This window comes from Crocodylus siamensis, chromosome 14 (assembly GCF_052110815.1).
Source record: "Crocodylus siamensis isolate JL-2025a chromosome 14, ASM5211081v1, whole genome shotgun sequence".
Classification (NCBI taxonomy): Eukaryota; Metazoa; Chordata; order Crocodylia; family Crocodylidae; genus Crocodylus; species Crocodylus siamensis.
In genome coordinates, this window is record NC_143408.1 from 15,770,257 (window position 1) to 15,787,276 (window position 17,020).

Below are 17,020 nucleotides of genomic sequence, written 5' to 3' on the forward strand. Positions count from 1 at the left end.
GGCTGTTGCTGGTGGAGCTGTCATTTGGCTGAAATGTAAAACCAAAAGCCAGAACTACAGATTGTAGGAAACTTCAAATGAGAGCAGTTGCTAGATTTGGTTTTATTGAGTGTAATCTTGCAGGGGGACAGTTCCTAGGGAAGCATGGAGGGTGGCAGTTCTGTTTTACAAAAGTGTTTTGAGATTTGGTTTAATTTTGAACTGGAAAGGATCTTGGATCATTTAAAATTCCCGTGAAGGAAAACTCCGACACTTTGTTTTGAACCATGTTTTGTTTTTTGAATATTCTGCAAAGCTGAAATGAGTCTGTTCTGCCTTTTTATACAAGATGTACAATGAAAATTTATGGACTCCTAGCCATTGCACCACAGAGGGGAATATCTTGTTCTGAAGATGTGGAAATGGGATGCCTCATCATTGTCACTTTTCAGTTTGTCACCAAAACATGTTTTGCCCAAATCAGCTGAGCCATTTTTCTTTTCACAAAGTCATGGTGAAGTTCTGACCAAGAGTTACCTTCTATGTTGTGGAATAAAAGGTTTTATGAGGCTAGTTGGCAAACTTGCATTATCTCATTGTGAGCAGCACTATATCTAATTCCTGGTAATAAAGCCATTATAAACCATATGGTGATGTGTTCGTGCTTGCCTGATTTACAGACCACCCCACTGCTGGCTGAAACCCAGTCATCCCTGTGATGCATCACATTAGCAGGTTGCTAGCATGCAGCAGTAACACAACAATTGAGGACTGTTTAGACCGGCTCTGCCAGGGATTTGATGTGTGACCTTGGCCACATTGAATGCAGAGAAATGTGTAACAGTTTTCTTCTCTGTAAAATAGTTAATGGTACTTGCCCACCTTTAAGAAGTACTTTGAGTCTAAAAATAGGAAATGTGGTAAGTGTCCTCCAGGCTTTTGCAGTAACTATAGGCTAAGTGACAAGAAAATCTATAGCCAACTGACCACATTATTCAGTCTCTACTGTTGGCCATGGGCAAAGGGGAGAGGGCTGTGCAGTGGATGTTCCCTTCCTGGGTGTATGAAAAGGTATTTACTCCATTCCCTATGTACTACTTCCTCAGATACTGGAAGAAGGGAGAACCTGTATCTTGCCATCTCTGTCAGCTGGCTTATGTAGACTCATCTGAGTTGCCATTGGGAGCTGTGGGAGTTTGTGGATTTAGCTTCCAACTTGAGATTTTGAATCCTGCTTGTTTTGAGTGGTTAAAAAGCAGAGTCCTGTTGGAGTGAAGGCCAGAGATTTTGCCACTTGCCACTCCTGAAGCACTGGTCATGCACAACGTGGCAGATCTCTTGTGTATGCTGTACTATCCCATTGCCGCCTCTGTCCGCACAGCTGCAGGGATTTGACCCAAACCTGCTCAGGTCTGTTTTGATGGGACTTTAGGCACCTGTTTTCTCTGGCATTTTGATGTTTGATTGCAGCTGCGATTTCGGCAAGCAGGAGGCAGCATTTTACTGTAATGAATGGAGAAAGGAGAACTTGCATTGTTTTGTTCTTCCTGGAAGGACTCCTTACATCGCTTTGCCTGGAATCCTTGCAAGAATTTTCTCTGGAAATATAGCGCTCAAATGCACTCCCAAGTTGTCTGCCACGAAGACCTGAAAAGCTTAAGAGGTTAATGCCGAACTTACACCTTTGATTCCTCTTATGTCATGGTTTTTTTGTCCCTGATTGGCAGTTTGGGGTATGAATGAAATCAGCTGAGCTCCTTTCTTGTCCTAGTGGAATAGGCGTCCAACTGTATTTTCCAAACAAAAATGGCAGATCTGGCAAAAAGGCCGAAGGCGAGGAATTGTGGGGTTTGGTCTTCTATGAGGGACATCTTCAGGACTGGTTTAGGATATGGTTGTGATAGTGTTGTCAGGGAAGGTGGCAGCTGCTAGGTGACTTCATGGGGCTAAATGTAGACTCTAACCCAGGGCTGCTGATTTGAAACTTTCCAGCCTTCCTATAACTATGCTGCTTGTGGACAAACCCTACTAAGGCAACTTATTTCTGAAGAACTGGAGGAGACCAAAGCTGCTTGGTAACGACCAGCCTGGGAAAGGCTGGGCCAGTGAGACCGTACTCTCTTGACCAACTAGATGATGGATCTAATGTCAATTGTGGTCATAGTTATGGGTTGGTATCTGGATGTGGTGTGCTTATGGAGAGATCAGAGGCATGTTGCCTAACAGGGTAGATCAGCAGCTCTCAGTCTGTGGTATGGGTGCCACCAGTGGTACGCATTAACAGATTTATTAGAATTACTTTATATATGACAAATGTGCTGGCAGGACTTAAAGGTTGAACTGAAAAATGTGCCGGTGGTACTTAAGGTTGTATCATTTTAAATTGGTGGTGCGTAGTCTGTCAGTTCAGGAACTGCTGGGATAGATGAATAGTTTGCTCACAGGCAGGTAATGAAGGGTTATCAGACTGACTGGGAAGATGAGGAAGTGTTAAGTGACTTACTGAGCCCTGAGGCACTGGGATATGATTCAACATACCTGTCTAATGTTCTCGAAAGCTAACGCCACTGGCTGAATTCAAGCGATAGGGCAAAGGAAGCCTAGATGAGCTATTAAAATCCAAGGGAAGGTGTTATGTGTAAGAGGTTGGAGTGGGTGATTTTTAGGACTCCTGGGATGAATGGTTCTCTGCAAACCCAGGGGACTGGTCTCAGGGGCCCCTTCTGGCCTTGAGTGGCTAAGATCTGAAGTGTTTGGAAAATTGGTCAGAGCGGAGATGAGGTTAATGTAAAAAGTCGAGCACTAGTGAGCCTATGAAAGGGCAGTCAGTGGAGACGCAGAATTAGAGCAATTCAGAGCTCTGCTGGCAAAGAGAATGGGATGATGGTGGGCAACAAATTGACCACGTATTTGTGCTAGGCACAAGAAGGAGCACGGCTTCTTGTCCATACGAGCCTGGGAAGTGTTGGCAGGAGAACATGATAGTTTCACTTCCAGCTGCACCTGACATGCAGGTTACCGGATCTTATGTAATATACCTGCATTTCTGCTCTGTTGCAATATTTCTGTGATGCTATTTTGATTCACATGATTAATTAGAGGCATTCAAAGCCCTTCAGACTGCAAGCCTTGCAAGCACTCTAAGTAGGCAAATATTAACAGCTCCATTTTAAAGATGGGGAACCAGTAGCAGAGACTAGTCCAAAGTAATGCTGTAGCCAAGCTTGAAGTACAGGCTGGCCACTCTGCTCTGACTGCTAGGTTCAGTGCTGCCCATTGTTTACAAAGCTGTGCCGTTTGATCAGTGAGTAATGGTAGATATTGCAATTCTTCTGCTGACTGGTGGTGCATTTTCCCTTGTGGCTGTAAAGACCAATATTAGACTTGCAGTTCCTGTCACAGTGGTCACAGGTGTACATGGCATTGGGGGCTACTGTACTGACAGGCTCTTTCCTTCCATCACATTTCTGTTGTAATTCGAGTGAACATTTCTTGTGATGTTGGACTCTGTGACTGAGACGGAAGTGCCACTTTGTCCGGTTTCCTGCTAAGGCCTCCCGAAGGTTTGAGTTGATTCCAAAAGCCTTCATATTCTGCTTGCAGATGTCTTTGAAGCAGTTTTGAGCCCCCTACACTTCTCTCCCCACTTGCAATTTGTCCCTACCTGATGTCCTTTGGGATGCACCCATCTTCCATCCTGTGAAGATGGCCAAGCCAGCATAGGCGCTGCTGTTTGGATAGTGCAGTGACGGTTGGCAGGTTAGCTTTGGCAATGACCTCTGTGTTTGATGATTTTTCTTGCCACTCAATGTCAAGGATGCTCCATAAACAGCATAGGTGGAAGCTGTTCAGCTTCTTTTCTTATTATGCATATTTTGACCATGTCTCACTGCTATACATAAGGACACAGGTTTTATACATAAGCAACTTAGTTTTGATTGTGAGTTGTGTATTGTTCTAGACTCATTTGGAGAGATTACTGAAAGTGGTAGTGGCCTTTCCAATGCACACATTTAGCTCTTCATCCAGTGATAGGTTGTCTCTTACTGTGGAGCCAAGGTAGCAGAACTTGTTCACTACCTTGAGGTGAGTTGTCAAGGCTGAGAGATGATGACTGGCAAACACTCTGTCCCAGGACCACAATTGTCTTGATGTTGATGGTCAGGGCAAAAATCCTGCAAGCACAGGAGAGACAATTCATGAGAAAAACAAGAGGAACTGGCACTCCTGGTAGATGAGGTATTTGATCTCATTGGGTTGACAGACCTGGTGGGATAACATACATGATGGGGCAGTGGATATTGAGGGCTATAGGCTTTATAGGAAGGATCAGGTTGGAAGGAAGGGAGGTGTGGCCCTCTTTGTGAAAGAGTGGTATCCCTCCCTGCAGGTCACGTTTGATAGTAGGGAAAAGTCCCTTGAGACCCTCTGGGTCAAAATACAAGGGGGATCAGGAGAGGGAGACCTGATGGTGGGAGTCTACTACAGGCCTCCGTCCAAGAAGAGGACAGCGATCAGGCATTCTCTGGGGAACTGACTGAGACAGCCAGAACTAAAGACATGATTGTCACGTGTGACTTCAACTACCCTGACATCTGTCAGGAGGACCATTCGGCCAGCTCCAGCAGGTCAGCCAACTTCTTGGCAGCTATAGATGATCTGTTCCTGACACGGGTTGTGGAAGGGCCTACTAGGGGTAAGGCCACTTTGGATTTAGTGCTGACCAAATGGGAGGACATGATAGGTCAGGGGTCAGCAACCCCCAGCACATGTGCTGAGCACAGCATGCAAGGCCACTTTGCTTGGCATGCCACCACTGGCCTAGGCTCTAGGCAGCTGCTGCAAGCCATGAAGCCCAGGCTGCTCCCAGCAAGCAGCTGGGCAGCTGAAAGCCTTGCCATGGTTTGCAGCAGCTACCCAGAGTCTGGGTCGGCTGCAGCTGGGAGGCTGCAAACGTTTGCTCGGTGCTCTGGCTTTAGCTCCGTACCAGTGAGTGCATGCGCCCCTCGGAGCGCACTTTGTTCAGTGGTCCAGGAACCCAGCTCTGTGTGCCCATGCATCTGCCTCTGTCTGGTCCTGTGTGTTTCTGTGCGCACACATGTCTGGTTCTGGATGTGTGTGCGCATGTGTCTGTTATGGGTGTGTTCCGGTTTTCTGTGCACATGGTTCTGTGTGTGTGTGTGTGTGTGTGTGTGTGTCTGGTTCTCTCCCCATCCCCATCTTTGTCTTATTTGTCTCTTTTTTTCTCTCTCATTGCAACATGCTCAACAAAAAAAGGAATGCACAACAACAAAGACAACATTTGTGATTATTAAATATACTAATATGCAGTGCGTCCTGCCATGTACACCCCCCTGCCTTCATTTTGTTTTTCTGGCATGCCGGCACTCTGGCACCTTCCAGGGTAGACATTGTGGTTTTTTTGGCACTCTGGCCAAAAAACGTTGCCTACCCCTGTGATAGGTGATCTGAAGATTGGAGGTACTCTGGGCAACAGTGATCATGACTTGATTAGGTTCACCATCCACCAAAAGGCTGGGCAGTCAGTTAGTAGAACAGAAGCCCTAGATTTCAGAAGGGCAGACTTTGGAAAACTCAGGATGTTAGTTGGAGAGCCCCTTTTCAACCAATCACTGGATGATTTGGGAGTTCAAGAATGGTGGTGCTTCCTCAAGAGGGCAATTCTTACTGCTCAAAAAGAGGCCGTCCCCATGCCGACAAAAAGTGGGAAAGGAGCCAAGAGGCCCACTTGGCTCAACAGGGATATTAGGGAACTATTGAAAAAGAAAAAAGAAGCTCACAAGCAGTGGAAGAATGGTTCAGCAACCAGAGAAGAGTACGCTTATATCACCAGGATCTGCAGGTATGAGACACAGAAAGCCAAGGCAGGCATGGGGATCAAGCTGGCAACTGAAATAAAGGACAACAAAAAGTCCTTCTATACATAAGGAACAAGAAAAAATCAGGCTCCACTGTGGGACTCCTACTGAATATGGAGGGGCAGCCCACAGTTGATCCCTGTAAAAAGGCAGAGCTCCTAAATACATATTTCACACCACTATTTCTGAAATCAGATGGGGGCTATTCACCTGTCCAGAGGCCTAGGGAGTATGGGGATGATAGCAGACTACATGAAACCAGTCCTGAACAGGCAAGAGATCTCCTTAGAGCACTTGGACCTTTTTCAAGTCTGCTGGGCGAGATGACTTGCATCTTAGAGTCCTGAAAGAATTGGCTGAGCTTATAGCAGAGCCACTTGCGAGGCCGTTCAAAGAGTTGTGAAACTTGGGAGTGGTCCCGGACAACTGGAAGAGGGCCAACATGGTACCTGTCTCTGAGAAACAGAAGAGGGGTGACCCTGCAAACTACAGTCTGACTTCAGTCCTGGGAAAAATTTTTGAAAAAATGTGTTAAGGAGGCCATCAATTAGAAGCTGGTAACTGGTGAGGTGTTAAGAAGTAACCAGCACAGCTTTGTCAAGGTTAGATCATGCCTGACAAACCTGGTGTCCTTCTATGACTAGGTGACTAACCATCTGGACAAGGGGCATGAAGTTGATGTCATTTACTTGGACTTCATTAAAGCCTTTGATTCGGTTTCGTGCAAGATTCTCTCAACTAAATTGGAGGGTACTGGGCTGGGCCAGTCTACAGTGAGGTAGATGGACAGATGGTGTGGAGGCTGATCCCAGAGAGTGGTAAATGATGGGATGGCTTCATCTTGGATGGCCATGTCCCACGGATCTGTGCTTGCATCTGTGCTCTTTAACATATTTATTAGTGACTTGGATGAGGGGGTGGAAAGCTCATTAATTAAGTTTGTGGATGATACTGTGGGGAAACATGGGAACATCAGAGAATAGGGTAAGGATCCAGGATGACCATGACAGACGGGTTTTATGGGCAGAATGGATCAGATGAGGTTTAACAGGGAGACGTGCAGGGTTCCTCATTGGAGTGAGAAGAACCTTCACCATAACTACATGATAGATGGTGGTCCACTGGCTGGTACAGCATCTGAATGGGACTTGGGGGTCATGACAAACTGGAAGATGAACACAAGCCAACAGTGCGATGAGGTTGCCAGAAGGACTAATTGAACTCTGCCATGCATCAGCCGACATGTGGCCAATAGATCCAAGGAAGTGCTTCTGCCTCCCCTTTATGTGCTGGTGAGGCCACAGCTGGAATACCGTGTTCAATTCTGGGCACTGCACTTCAGGAAGGATGTGGATAAGCTCAAGAGGGTATAAAGAAAGGCCACCTATGATTATTAGGGTCTTGGAGGATAGGCTCTATGGGGAGAGACTCCGGGAATTGGGCCTTTCAGTCTACATAAGAGAAGATTGAGACATGACTTGATAGCCGCCTACAAGCACTTCAGGGGCAACTCTTCAGGAAGGCACCGCAAGGGAGGATGAAGACCAATAGGCACAAGCTAAAATGGAGGGAAAATTTAGGCTGGACATAAGAGAGAACTTTTTTCCCATGAGGGTTACCAGAATTTGGAACACACTCCCAGCTGAGGTGGTGCAGTCGCCATCCTTGGAAGTGTTTAAGATGAGGTTGGTTAAGCACCTTGCTGTGGGCAGGAAGTTACTGGGCTCAAGTGAGCTCAACAAGGGACCGGACTTGATGATCTTGCAGGTCCCTTCCAGTTCTATGATTCTGTGGGTGTTTGTAGTTGGCCTTCTTCCTGAGCGGTAAGTGCAGCATCATCAGGAGAAAGAAGCTCCTTAATAAGTATGTGCCTCACTTTTGTCTTGGATTTTAGATGCAATAGATTGTAGAGTTTTCCATGTGATCTTGTTTGAAGGTATATGCCTTCCTCCAAGCTATCAAAAGTGTAGTGCAGCAGCATAGAAAAGAAGCTCCCAAAGAGTGTGGGCACCAGAACAACCCTGCTTCACTCCACTCCTCATCTCAAATCTGTTAAAGTTGATCCATCAAACTGAACTATGGCCTGCATGTTTTCACGGACGGAGCATGTCATGCTGAGTAAAGTGGGGGGGCATCCAGTCTTTAGCAGGACCTTGAACAAACCTGCTCTGCTGGCAGTGTCGAAGGCTTCTGTCAGGTTGACAAATGACATATTTTGTTCTCTGTGTTTTTCTTGCATTTGGCATAAGGAGAATATCATGTCCATTGTTGATCTGCCTGCTCTGAATCCACACTGTGATTCTGGGTAGATATGGTCAGCAAGTTGTTGCAAGTGTATCAGGATGAGTCGGGAGTTGTTACAGTCACCCTTGTCTCTCTTGTTCTTGTCGAGAGTGATGACGTTAGTGTCACGCATGTCCTGGGGTACTTGACCTTCCTTCCAGCAGCACATGAGGACTTGATGAAGATTTGGTAGCAGGCTGCCCTTCCTGCACTTGAGAACCTTAGCTGGGATGTGTCCTCCCCTGGTGCTTTTCTGCTTGCTAGAAGGTCTATGGCCTTGCTAGGTTCTTTGTCTAGCTGTGCCAGTATACTAAGAGTTGGAAGTTGATCCAGTGCCTCTTCTGAAATGTGTTTCATGGGAGTAAACTCTAAGTAATGTTCAGTCCAGCCTCATGGCTGTTTGTTCTTGTCAGTGATTTTTACTTTGCCATCTTCACACTTGAGGGGGGTAACTTTAGTGACATTTGGGCCAAGAGATTTCTTCAGGTTGTCATACATAACTCACAGGTTTCCTGCATCTGAGGCAAACTGTAACTCTTGGCATAAGTCAGTCCGGTAGTGGTTTGCTCAGTGTCTGGCTGTTTTCTGTACTGTTGTCCTAACAAGCTTTAGCTTAGCCTTGGAACTTTCTGTTGGGTTCGGGTTGTGTTTCAGGTAGGCTGTGTTTTTGGCTTCAGCAAGGCGTATCGTCTCTTCTGTGTGTGCCTCAAACCAGGCTTTATTTTCTCCAAATACTTCTGTGGCTGTTTCCTGGGTGACTGTTCTTAGTTTACTCCAAGCTCCTTCAGCACTTGCAATTGTTGCTTTTGTAGACATAGCTAGCTCAAAGGTCCTTTGAAATGTTGGCTGACTTGACTCTTTGCAGCTTCTTTGGTATTGCACTTTGCTAACAATAAAGGGGTGGTTTGCATCATAATCTACACTGTGATAACTGTCTACACTGTGATAACTATGTATACTGGGCAGGTCTTTTCTTCCTGGTGATCACGAGGTCTAATTGATGCCAGTGGCCAGATTATGGGTGTCCCCATGATACTTTTTGATGCTTTTTGCCCATCAGATAGGTGTAAACATGTGGTTTAAGGTGCAGAGTTTGAGAAGATGTTGGTTATTTTTATTCATTTTCCTGTTACCATGGTGTCCCAGGAAGGGTGGTGAGGAGTTGTGATCTGTGCCTACTTTCTCATTAAAGGCCCCTAGGAGGAGAAGCTTCTTGTTTGGTGGTAGGTGCTCAATGACTTGGTGCAGAATATTGTAGAAGTTACCGTTGTCCTCTGAACTTGCCTGTAAAGTTGATGCATAGGTGCTAATAATGTTAACAAAACCATCAGTTGACTGTAGTCAGAGTGAGATGATGCGATCTGATACCCCACAGTGGGGTGGGTCTTGATAGTTTTGACCAACCTGTTGCAGACTGCAAAACCAACCCCATATAGGTGAGTATCTTCTGCATTCCTCCCTTAGGAAAAGTAGCAATTGGCCTCACAAATGGAGCCTGAGTTGGCGAGTCTTGTCTCCTGCAAGGCTGCAATATCAGTGGTAAGTTTTTGCAGCTCTTCTTATTTTTTTTTTCTCCCTAGCCTTTTCAGGTCAGGTCAGACCAAGCCAGGTCTGCTACGATAATGCCAGTAGATGGTACTACCTGCAGCTGTCAATCCTGAGAGCTGAGCAATGGGAAATAGGCTAGCAACCTCTATGGAGCCAACAGCTTTGGGTAGAGGAGCAACTTGGATGGTACTAGTCCTTACCCCTGGTTGAGAAAATGGCACCAAAAGGCAGATGCCTTGGCATGGTAGAGTGGGCTGTCCAGCCCTGGTTGGCAATTGGTCTAGGAGTGGAGCCCTGAAAAACAGATGGATTGAAGACCTTCATAATAGCAGCTCCTGCAGCCAACTGGCTCCAAATGTACTGGCTTTTGCTTTTCCTTTGGGGTCGAACCAGCTAGGCTGAGAGGGGGGGCATCAATATATGGGCAAAAAGCATCTCCATATCAACTGCCCAGGCCATTGCAGCCAAAACTGAATGGAAAGGACACTCCATCTTTGCTACTTGCATGGGCACAACACAGAAGGGGGCAGTCGCGGGTTATAAGCTCAGCTTGGTTGGCATAGAGTAGAGTACCACCGGTCACCTTCGTCAGTGGGAGGAACCAGTAGTGCTGTTGAATATGCTGTGCCTGCCATGCAAGCACCTTCCTCTGGGAATCAGCAGCATGGTGGCCCCACCTTTACCCAAAAAGCTGCTTGCTTGTTGGTTTTAAGACTGCAGCAGCACTGAGGCACCACACAGCATGGGGTGATCTTGCTTGCAGTTAATGCGTACAAACATCCTTTTGGGTACGCTTGCTACACAGGGCTGGATACGTCAGTATTGAGTCAGATTGGCCAGTGGCTTGTGGTCATGTGTGCTGCTGTTACAGGAGGTAGTTCTGCTTCTTGGCAGTGGTGCAGCCCACTCTGTTTGTCAAGCAGTATGCGCTGCCACACTGATCTCGGAGAGCCACCTCCATGTGTTTGACAGCCGGGGTTGATAACAGCCTGACCAAATGTCAGAGGTGAATGAACCATCCCAGCAAGGGCCAGGAACTGCGCGTTTCTGGATTGTGGTAACTGGGGTAAGAGCTGTCTTTTCTGAGGATATCCTGGGTGTGGCAGGATGCACGGGGACCTTCTTGTCTTCTAACTTACCCCTGAGCACAGAGAGCTTTCACGGCCCTGCATAATTGTCCATATGCCCCTTCGCTAAAGACCTCTGTCTCTTGCCTCCTTTGACAGGGGAAGAGACAGCAGGAGTGCAGAGACCCACGCCACAGAGGTGCTGCAATCTTTGCTTCAGAACAAAGGCACGGACGGTAAGTAGCATCTTCTCTTCCTCCTCTCCCCCCCAGCTTTGTTGTTCTTTTTAATATTTTTCCCTCCAGCGTAAGGAGGGCAGCAAGCTGCAGGGAGCTACATTGGCAATGAGATAGTAAAACTACTGTCCACACTGGAAGCCATTTCCCCCCACACTGGGATCCTCTCCCACTTAGCAAGGTGGGAAGGGCAGGGAGGTCGCGTGGCACTGTCAGCCCCCCTGTAGTGACAGCTGTTCCACTTCCGAGATGGGGAGCCCGTGTTTCCTGCAGAGAGAGACTTCAGTTTTCCTTGTAGCATCTCTCCTTACCCAGGAAGGTTCTTCTTTTCCATGTCTGGTGGGTGATCTCTGACCCCATGGACCTGCCAGACCTCTCTTTACAGTTAGCATGTTAACTGCTGACTGAGACTCGACTTGCTACCAAAAAGCAATTGTCCTATGTGTCTGTGGGTCCCAAACCTAGCCTTGAATCTTTCTCAGAGCTACGTTTACCTTATTCTGTTGTGGTGAAGTAAAAGTGCATTGGTCTGCTGGATTATTGGCCCATGGAAATTAAGATTGATGCCAGCTACTGCCCAGTATTGCTGCAGGGGTTTGCTGAAAGCCTGCATTCCTTCCATGTGAAGCTAGGTGGATGCACTTGTACTGGTGAATGGAAGACATCTGGATGCAGCACAGGCTGCATTGCCTGTTTGTGCCCACAGAAGCCATAACTGTCCTGACCAGGCCCTGCCAGCTATTAGTTGTTCCACATGCTTCCAAATCAGGTTAGTGAAGAGCTGGGGAAATGTGAACCCAGAGTCGAGCGCAAGTGCAAAGAGCATACGTGTACGTTATAGCACAGGGGTCATCAACAGGGGGTATGCATACCCCTGGGGGTACTTGGGAAGCCCTAGGGGTACATGGCGGCAGTGCAGAGAAGCAGGGGTATTTGGGAAGTGGTGTCGTGGGGAGTGGGGCTGCCGCCATCCATCCCTCTGTGTTGCTGCCGTGTACCATTTCCCCGCACCCAAGTTACCCCCCTTCTCCACGCCACTGGCTTCAAGTCTGGCCAGCTGTGGGGTAGAGGAGCGTTGCTGACAGTCAGCCGGATGCAAAGACAGCGGCGCAGAGAAGCGGGGCTACCTGGGAAACAGAAGCGCGGGGGCGGGGCCACTGCCATCCATCACTCCATGCCACCGCTGCCAGGCGTTGCACTCTGCTTTCCCACGCCCAAGTATCCCCACTTCTCCGCACTGCTGGCTTCACATCTGGCTGGCCAACAGCACCCCCCCGACCCCTGCTGCCATCTATACACTGAGCCATCGCTGCATGGGGAGGGGGTGCTGATGGCCGGCCACTTGCAAAGCTGACGGCGCAGAGAAGTGGGGATACTTGGGCACAGGAATGTGGCATGGGGCAGGGTCACTGTTGCCATCCATCACCCTGTGCTGCTGCTGGGCGCCGCTTTCCTGTGCCCAAGTATTCCCACTTCTCCACACTGCTGGCTTCGTGTGCAGCTGGCTGTCACCACCCCCTCCAGGCCTTGGTGCACTGCGACAGCACTGAGTGTATAGGTGGCAGAGGGGGCAGCTGCCGCGTGCAAGCTCCCCACTGCGCACTGGGGGAGGGAGGGGGTGCTTACGGCTGGCCAGATGCAAAGCTGGGGGTGCAGAGAAGCGGGGATACTTGGGCGCGGGAAAGAGGCGCCCAGTGGTGCCATGGAGTGTATAGATGGCAGTGGCAGCCGCATGCCAGTTCCCCACGCTGCAGACTCCATGTCTGGCTGGCTGTCAGCACCTGTCAGCTCCGTGTCTGGAAGGGGTACCAACCAGAAGGGGTACCCTGCTTAAAAAAGGTTGAAAGCCCCTGTTACAGCACAATGCTATCTTGCTGCCACTGGTGACTGAATTGCTAATATCACTGGTGTGGGTAGTTGATTTTGTTTTTTAAACTTTATTTATTAGCAAATCCAACTTATCAAATAACTATATCACTTGAAGATGCATCCAATTCCCTAAAATGTACATGAAGGCAGATATTTATCTTCCATCAGGAGTGCTCTGTTAACCTGAGTCAATATCCAGAGGAGTCTTATGTTCTTTTTTCCCCCTTTTTTTAAGTCTCTGGCAGTTCTTTGTTTCAGTTGTTGCTAAGTTTGTGAATTTCATATCTGGGTTTTTTATTTTCTTTTTCTGAATTTGTAGAAACAAGCAAATGCCAGCCTGTAAACTAATCAATTCTGTAATGCAAAGGGTTGTGGCTAGCCAAAGATCACTGCACTTACCCCTGAGAGAAGTGGCAAGCCATGGTGATTTTTGTAGTGCTTCTAGCAAGTGATTTCAGCAAGACTAGGAAATGGGACGACTTCCTCTCTCTCTAGGGTAGTGGAAACTTCTCTTGTGTCCTGTTCACAGAACTCTGAGAATGAAGTAGAAACCAGCCCATGAGAAGTGAAGGACCTCTGTAGCGTGGGTTAAGGATAGTGATTTCGATTTCCTGCTGCTTCACTATGCGGGGAGATTTACCATAGCTGAGTTCTGCCCTGTACAGTGATGGTGACAGTAATTTTTAACCAGAGGGTAGAAGGCACAGTAGCACTGGCAGGAGTTGGAAAGGAGCTCCTGAGTGTAGAGCTCCTAACCAGCCTGAATTCCAACCTGAAAATGCATTCAGGGTTAATTTGCATTGGAGACTACATCAATTTTAAAACCAGCTGTGCTGTGTTCCCTCCAGCCATACAGCTTGCACAGGGTGCCCCTGATATTTGTCCTTATTTAACTCCTCCTCCATGGGGACTACAGAACAGCTTCTCTCCTGTTTGCGCTAACACCAGTAATCTGCTGTGTGGTCTGGACTGCTTGACAGCAGCACACCTGCTGCGTAGGCGTTGCATTGGCTGCCTAGAGCCCTGAGTCAGCAAAGTCGCTGCCTGTTCAGCAAAGCCGATAAGCTCTTCCGTAAGGCCCAGTGAATGCGTAAGTCCCATTGAAGTTGATGGGTTTGAAGCAGGTGATTAAGGGCTTTCAGGCTTGTGGCTCATGGGAATGAGAAACTGATTCTTCAGCTGGCCCAGTTTTTCAAAAGGGGTGAAGATGTGCCTTTTTTGAGGCTCTCTCCTTGTTGTTCCCTTGCTCTGACACCATGAGTGCGTCAGGGTCCTGCTGCTGTTGTGCCTTGTGCTGGGAAGTGATATGAGCTTTGCCATGTGCGCAGGTTTTAATAGTTGTACCCGATCCAGGTTCAACATTGAGGTGCTGTAACCGTGGCTCACATGCAGTTTTCCCTTCCGCCTCCTCAAAGCACCGTCCTTTTCTAGCAGCGTGAGTGCTTCACCCAGACTGCCTGGGGGCGTCACGTGCTTGCAACAAAAGGCCCATTCCAAACGGTCACTAACATTCCAGGTGGCCGCTGACAGCGGGCACCGGGGAGCGACAGGGTGAGAGGTCCCCTGCTCCCTGCCCTGGGGGACACACGGCAGAGAGAATGCAAGTGTTGCCTAGGGGTCAGAGTGGGGCGCTGCAGGAATGAGAGATTTCAAAGCAGTGGTCTCCAGCCTTTTTAAGGAGATCACTTTTTGAAGTAAAGGGCAACCCAGGATCTACCGCCCAGCAAGTCAGTCTGTGGGGGAGGGAAGTGGTGGGGGCAGATCAGGGCCCCCATGGTGAGGGAGGGAGTGGGGCAGTGGCTGGGCCGGGTGGTGGGAGGGTTGGAGCCCGGGCTGCTTGTCCAGATGTGGCTCCTGGCGGAGGCCCGGGGGATGCTTGCCCACCTGATCTGTGCGTGGGGCTCAGGGTGCAAAGCCTAGCACGCAGCGGCCCCACACACAGATCAGGGGAGCCCCCGCCCCCCCCCCCCCACACACACACGTGGACAAGCAACTGGGGCTCCAACCCTCCCCCCGCCCGGCCGTGGCCCCACTCACCTGGTGGCAGGGGGTGCGGCAGGGCGCAGAGGGGGATTGTCCCACTTGCCTGGCCCTGGCAGCAGGCGGTGTGGCTCAGCTCAGCTACAAGCAACCCACCACTGTCCTGCTGCTCATATGTCCCATCACTCCTGGACTGCATCCCAGCTTCTCCCCATGTGTATCCAACCATTCCCAATTACAAAGTCTCTGATGGCTGATCTCAGTCTTGGTGGGCGGGGGGGCGAGCGTGCATGTGCTTAGCTCCCCCAGACTAAGAGAGACTCTCAGAGGCTCCACAATCGACCAGTCAATCACGATCAACCAGTTTGTGACCACTGTTTTAAAGCTACAAGGGACTGTTGGATTATCTGGTTGTCTTCCAGTATGTCAGAGGTCAGAGAACCTGTCCCAGTTCCTCCTTCATTGAACCCAATAATACTTTAAAGAAAAGTAACTCTGGACTCCTTAGTTCTGCTCTTGCCTCGGCTACTGACTTCCTGCTTGAGCCTGAGTAGGATGTTGAACTGCTGAAGTTAATGAGCTGTAAAATGACAGGAAGAACCTTTTCCTCCATCCCAAGATGTTGGCTAATTAATAAACGTATATAAATTGTTTTGCTTTCCCTAGATGGAAGTCTCTCTGAAATAGCAAAGTAGGATCATTTCTATGGTTCCCTTCAGTGCAGTAAACTACTTGCAGGTGTGGACGTAAAAAATATCAAATTTTACCTGAACCAGATCCATGTGGCTCCTGCAGCTTGGAGGCTTGAGGGAAGTTAATTCCTCCTTCCTTCCCATCTATGGAAACTATAGGAGAGATCCTGCATCAGCACAAAATGGGACCAGTAGCTTCCCCTGACAGCAAAGTTATCACTTGTGTTACCGCGCTGGTGTCAAGACCCCAAGATAGGCCAAGGTTTCCTTAAGTGGCAGGTGCCAAAAGGTAACTGGTCTGTGATCACTCGGACTGAGAGCCAGGCTTTGCAGCAGAGCCCTTTCACTGAAATAATTGTATGGTGGGGAGTTCTGGGGATTTCATATTAGTCTTTGCTTAGGGCCATTATAGCTTGTTACTAAACTATAGCTGATGGACTTTAGTTGGAGCAGAAGCTGGACTCTTAAAGCTTTTATTTGTGTCAGTACCATGTAGACTAGAAGCCCTGAGTGTGGTGCACATCAGGGGGGATTGTGAAACAAAGGGACACGGGAAAGAAACCCAAATGCAGCTGCTTGGCTGGCAGGGATTAAGGTTGAATTCAAGTTCACAGGCTTGCCAGGCTTTTTGATTATGAATCTGAAGCTTGTTCCTGACATCGCTTCCCCACTCCCCATGGGTATGGATTTCAGAGTTTTGCATGGAGGTCCCTTTTTATTTCCCAGTGACACCTAAATAAAAACTTGAGCTGTATTCACATGTTGCCATTGTGCCTGTGTACAGTCTGAGTGAATCCTTGCTTGATCTCATTCAAATGCTCCTTGCACTGAGGACAAACCACAAGAAGTGATGAAATACATCCTGGTTGTGCAGTCCTATTTCTGGACTTCTAGAATAGCACCAGCATAAAGAAGGGAATGCTCTCCTTTAAATTTTAAGCCCCCACCCCAGTTTTGACATGAGCTCTGATGCACAGTGAACTGTGAGCAGAGACTGGAATCCAGACGGGGAGAATAGCAGTGCCCTGGATAGTGATCCACCTAAAAGGGACTGAATGTCGGCTCTTGTCTGGGATTTGGGAAAAGGCTGTGTGTTCCAGACAAGATATGTGCTGGATGCAAAGAGGGGGTTCTTAAAGGATATCAGCATTTGTCTCTACTTGGGAAAACCATGAGCATTTGGAAATTTACTTTAGCCAGGAAATATGCGGAAGCATGTTCCGATTTGGACTTCTTGTGAATTGTAGGCCTGCATTTTTAAGTGTTGTCACTTGTCCATATCAAATACTTAGGGATAAGAGTACGGGCATTTACCAGGGGGCAAAGCAGAATGTGAACTTACGGTGCATTAGCTATCCTGCAACAACAGCCTGCGTGCACACTCCTGACCTGAAGATAGCTCACCCACTTTCCTACCTGCATTTACTGTGGAATATGTGTGCACATGAGGAATTACCACAGGGCCAATGAGATGCTGCATGTTTCCA

General features: G+C 48.3%; 1 protein-coding gene across 8 annotated transcripts in view; it reads left to right on the plus strand.

Annotated features, from left to right (window-relative positions):
* The window catches only part of ST3GAL4 (ST3 beta-galactoside alpha-2,3-sialyltransferase 4), a 182,697-nt gene that overhangs the window by 91,955 nt on the left and 73,722 nt on the right, over positions 1-17,020 (plus strand). For 4 of the 8 annotated variants that reach the window (XM_090026781.1, XM_090026783.1, XM_090026780.1 and 1 more), the window contains one exon: positions 10,916-10,992. Coding sequence is in view for 4 of the 8 variants with exons in the window: in XM_090026779.1 (XP_089882905.1) it covers positions 11,647-11,761 (115 nt within the window). In the remaining 4 variants the exon portion in view is untranslated. Of the gene's footprint in view, positions 1-10,915; positions 10,993-11,620; positions 11,762-17,020 lie in introns of those variants that run through there. The other 4 variants (XM_090026779.1, XM_090026777.1, XM_090026782.1 and 1 more) reach the window with 2 other exon arrangements.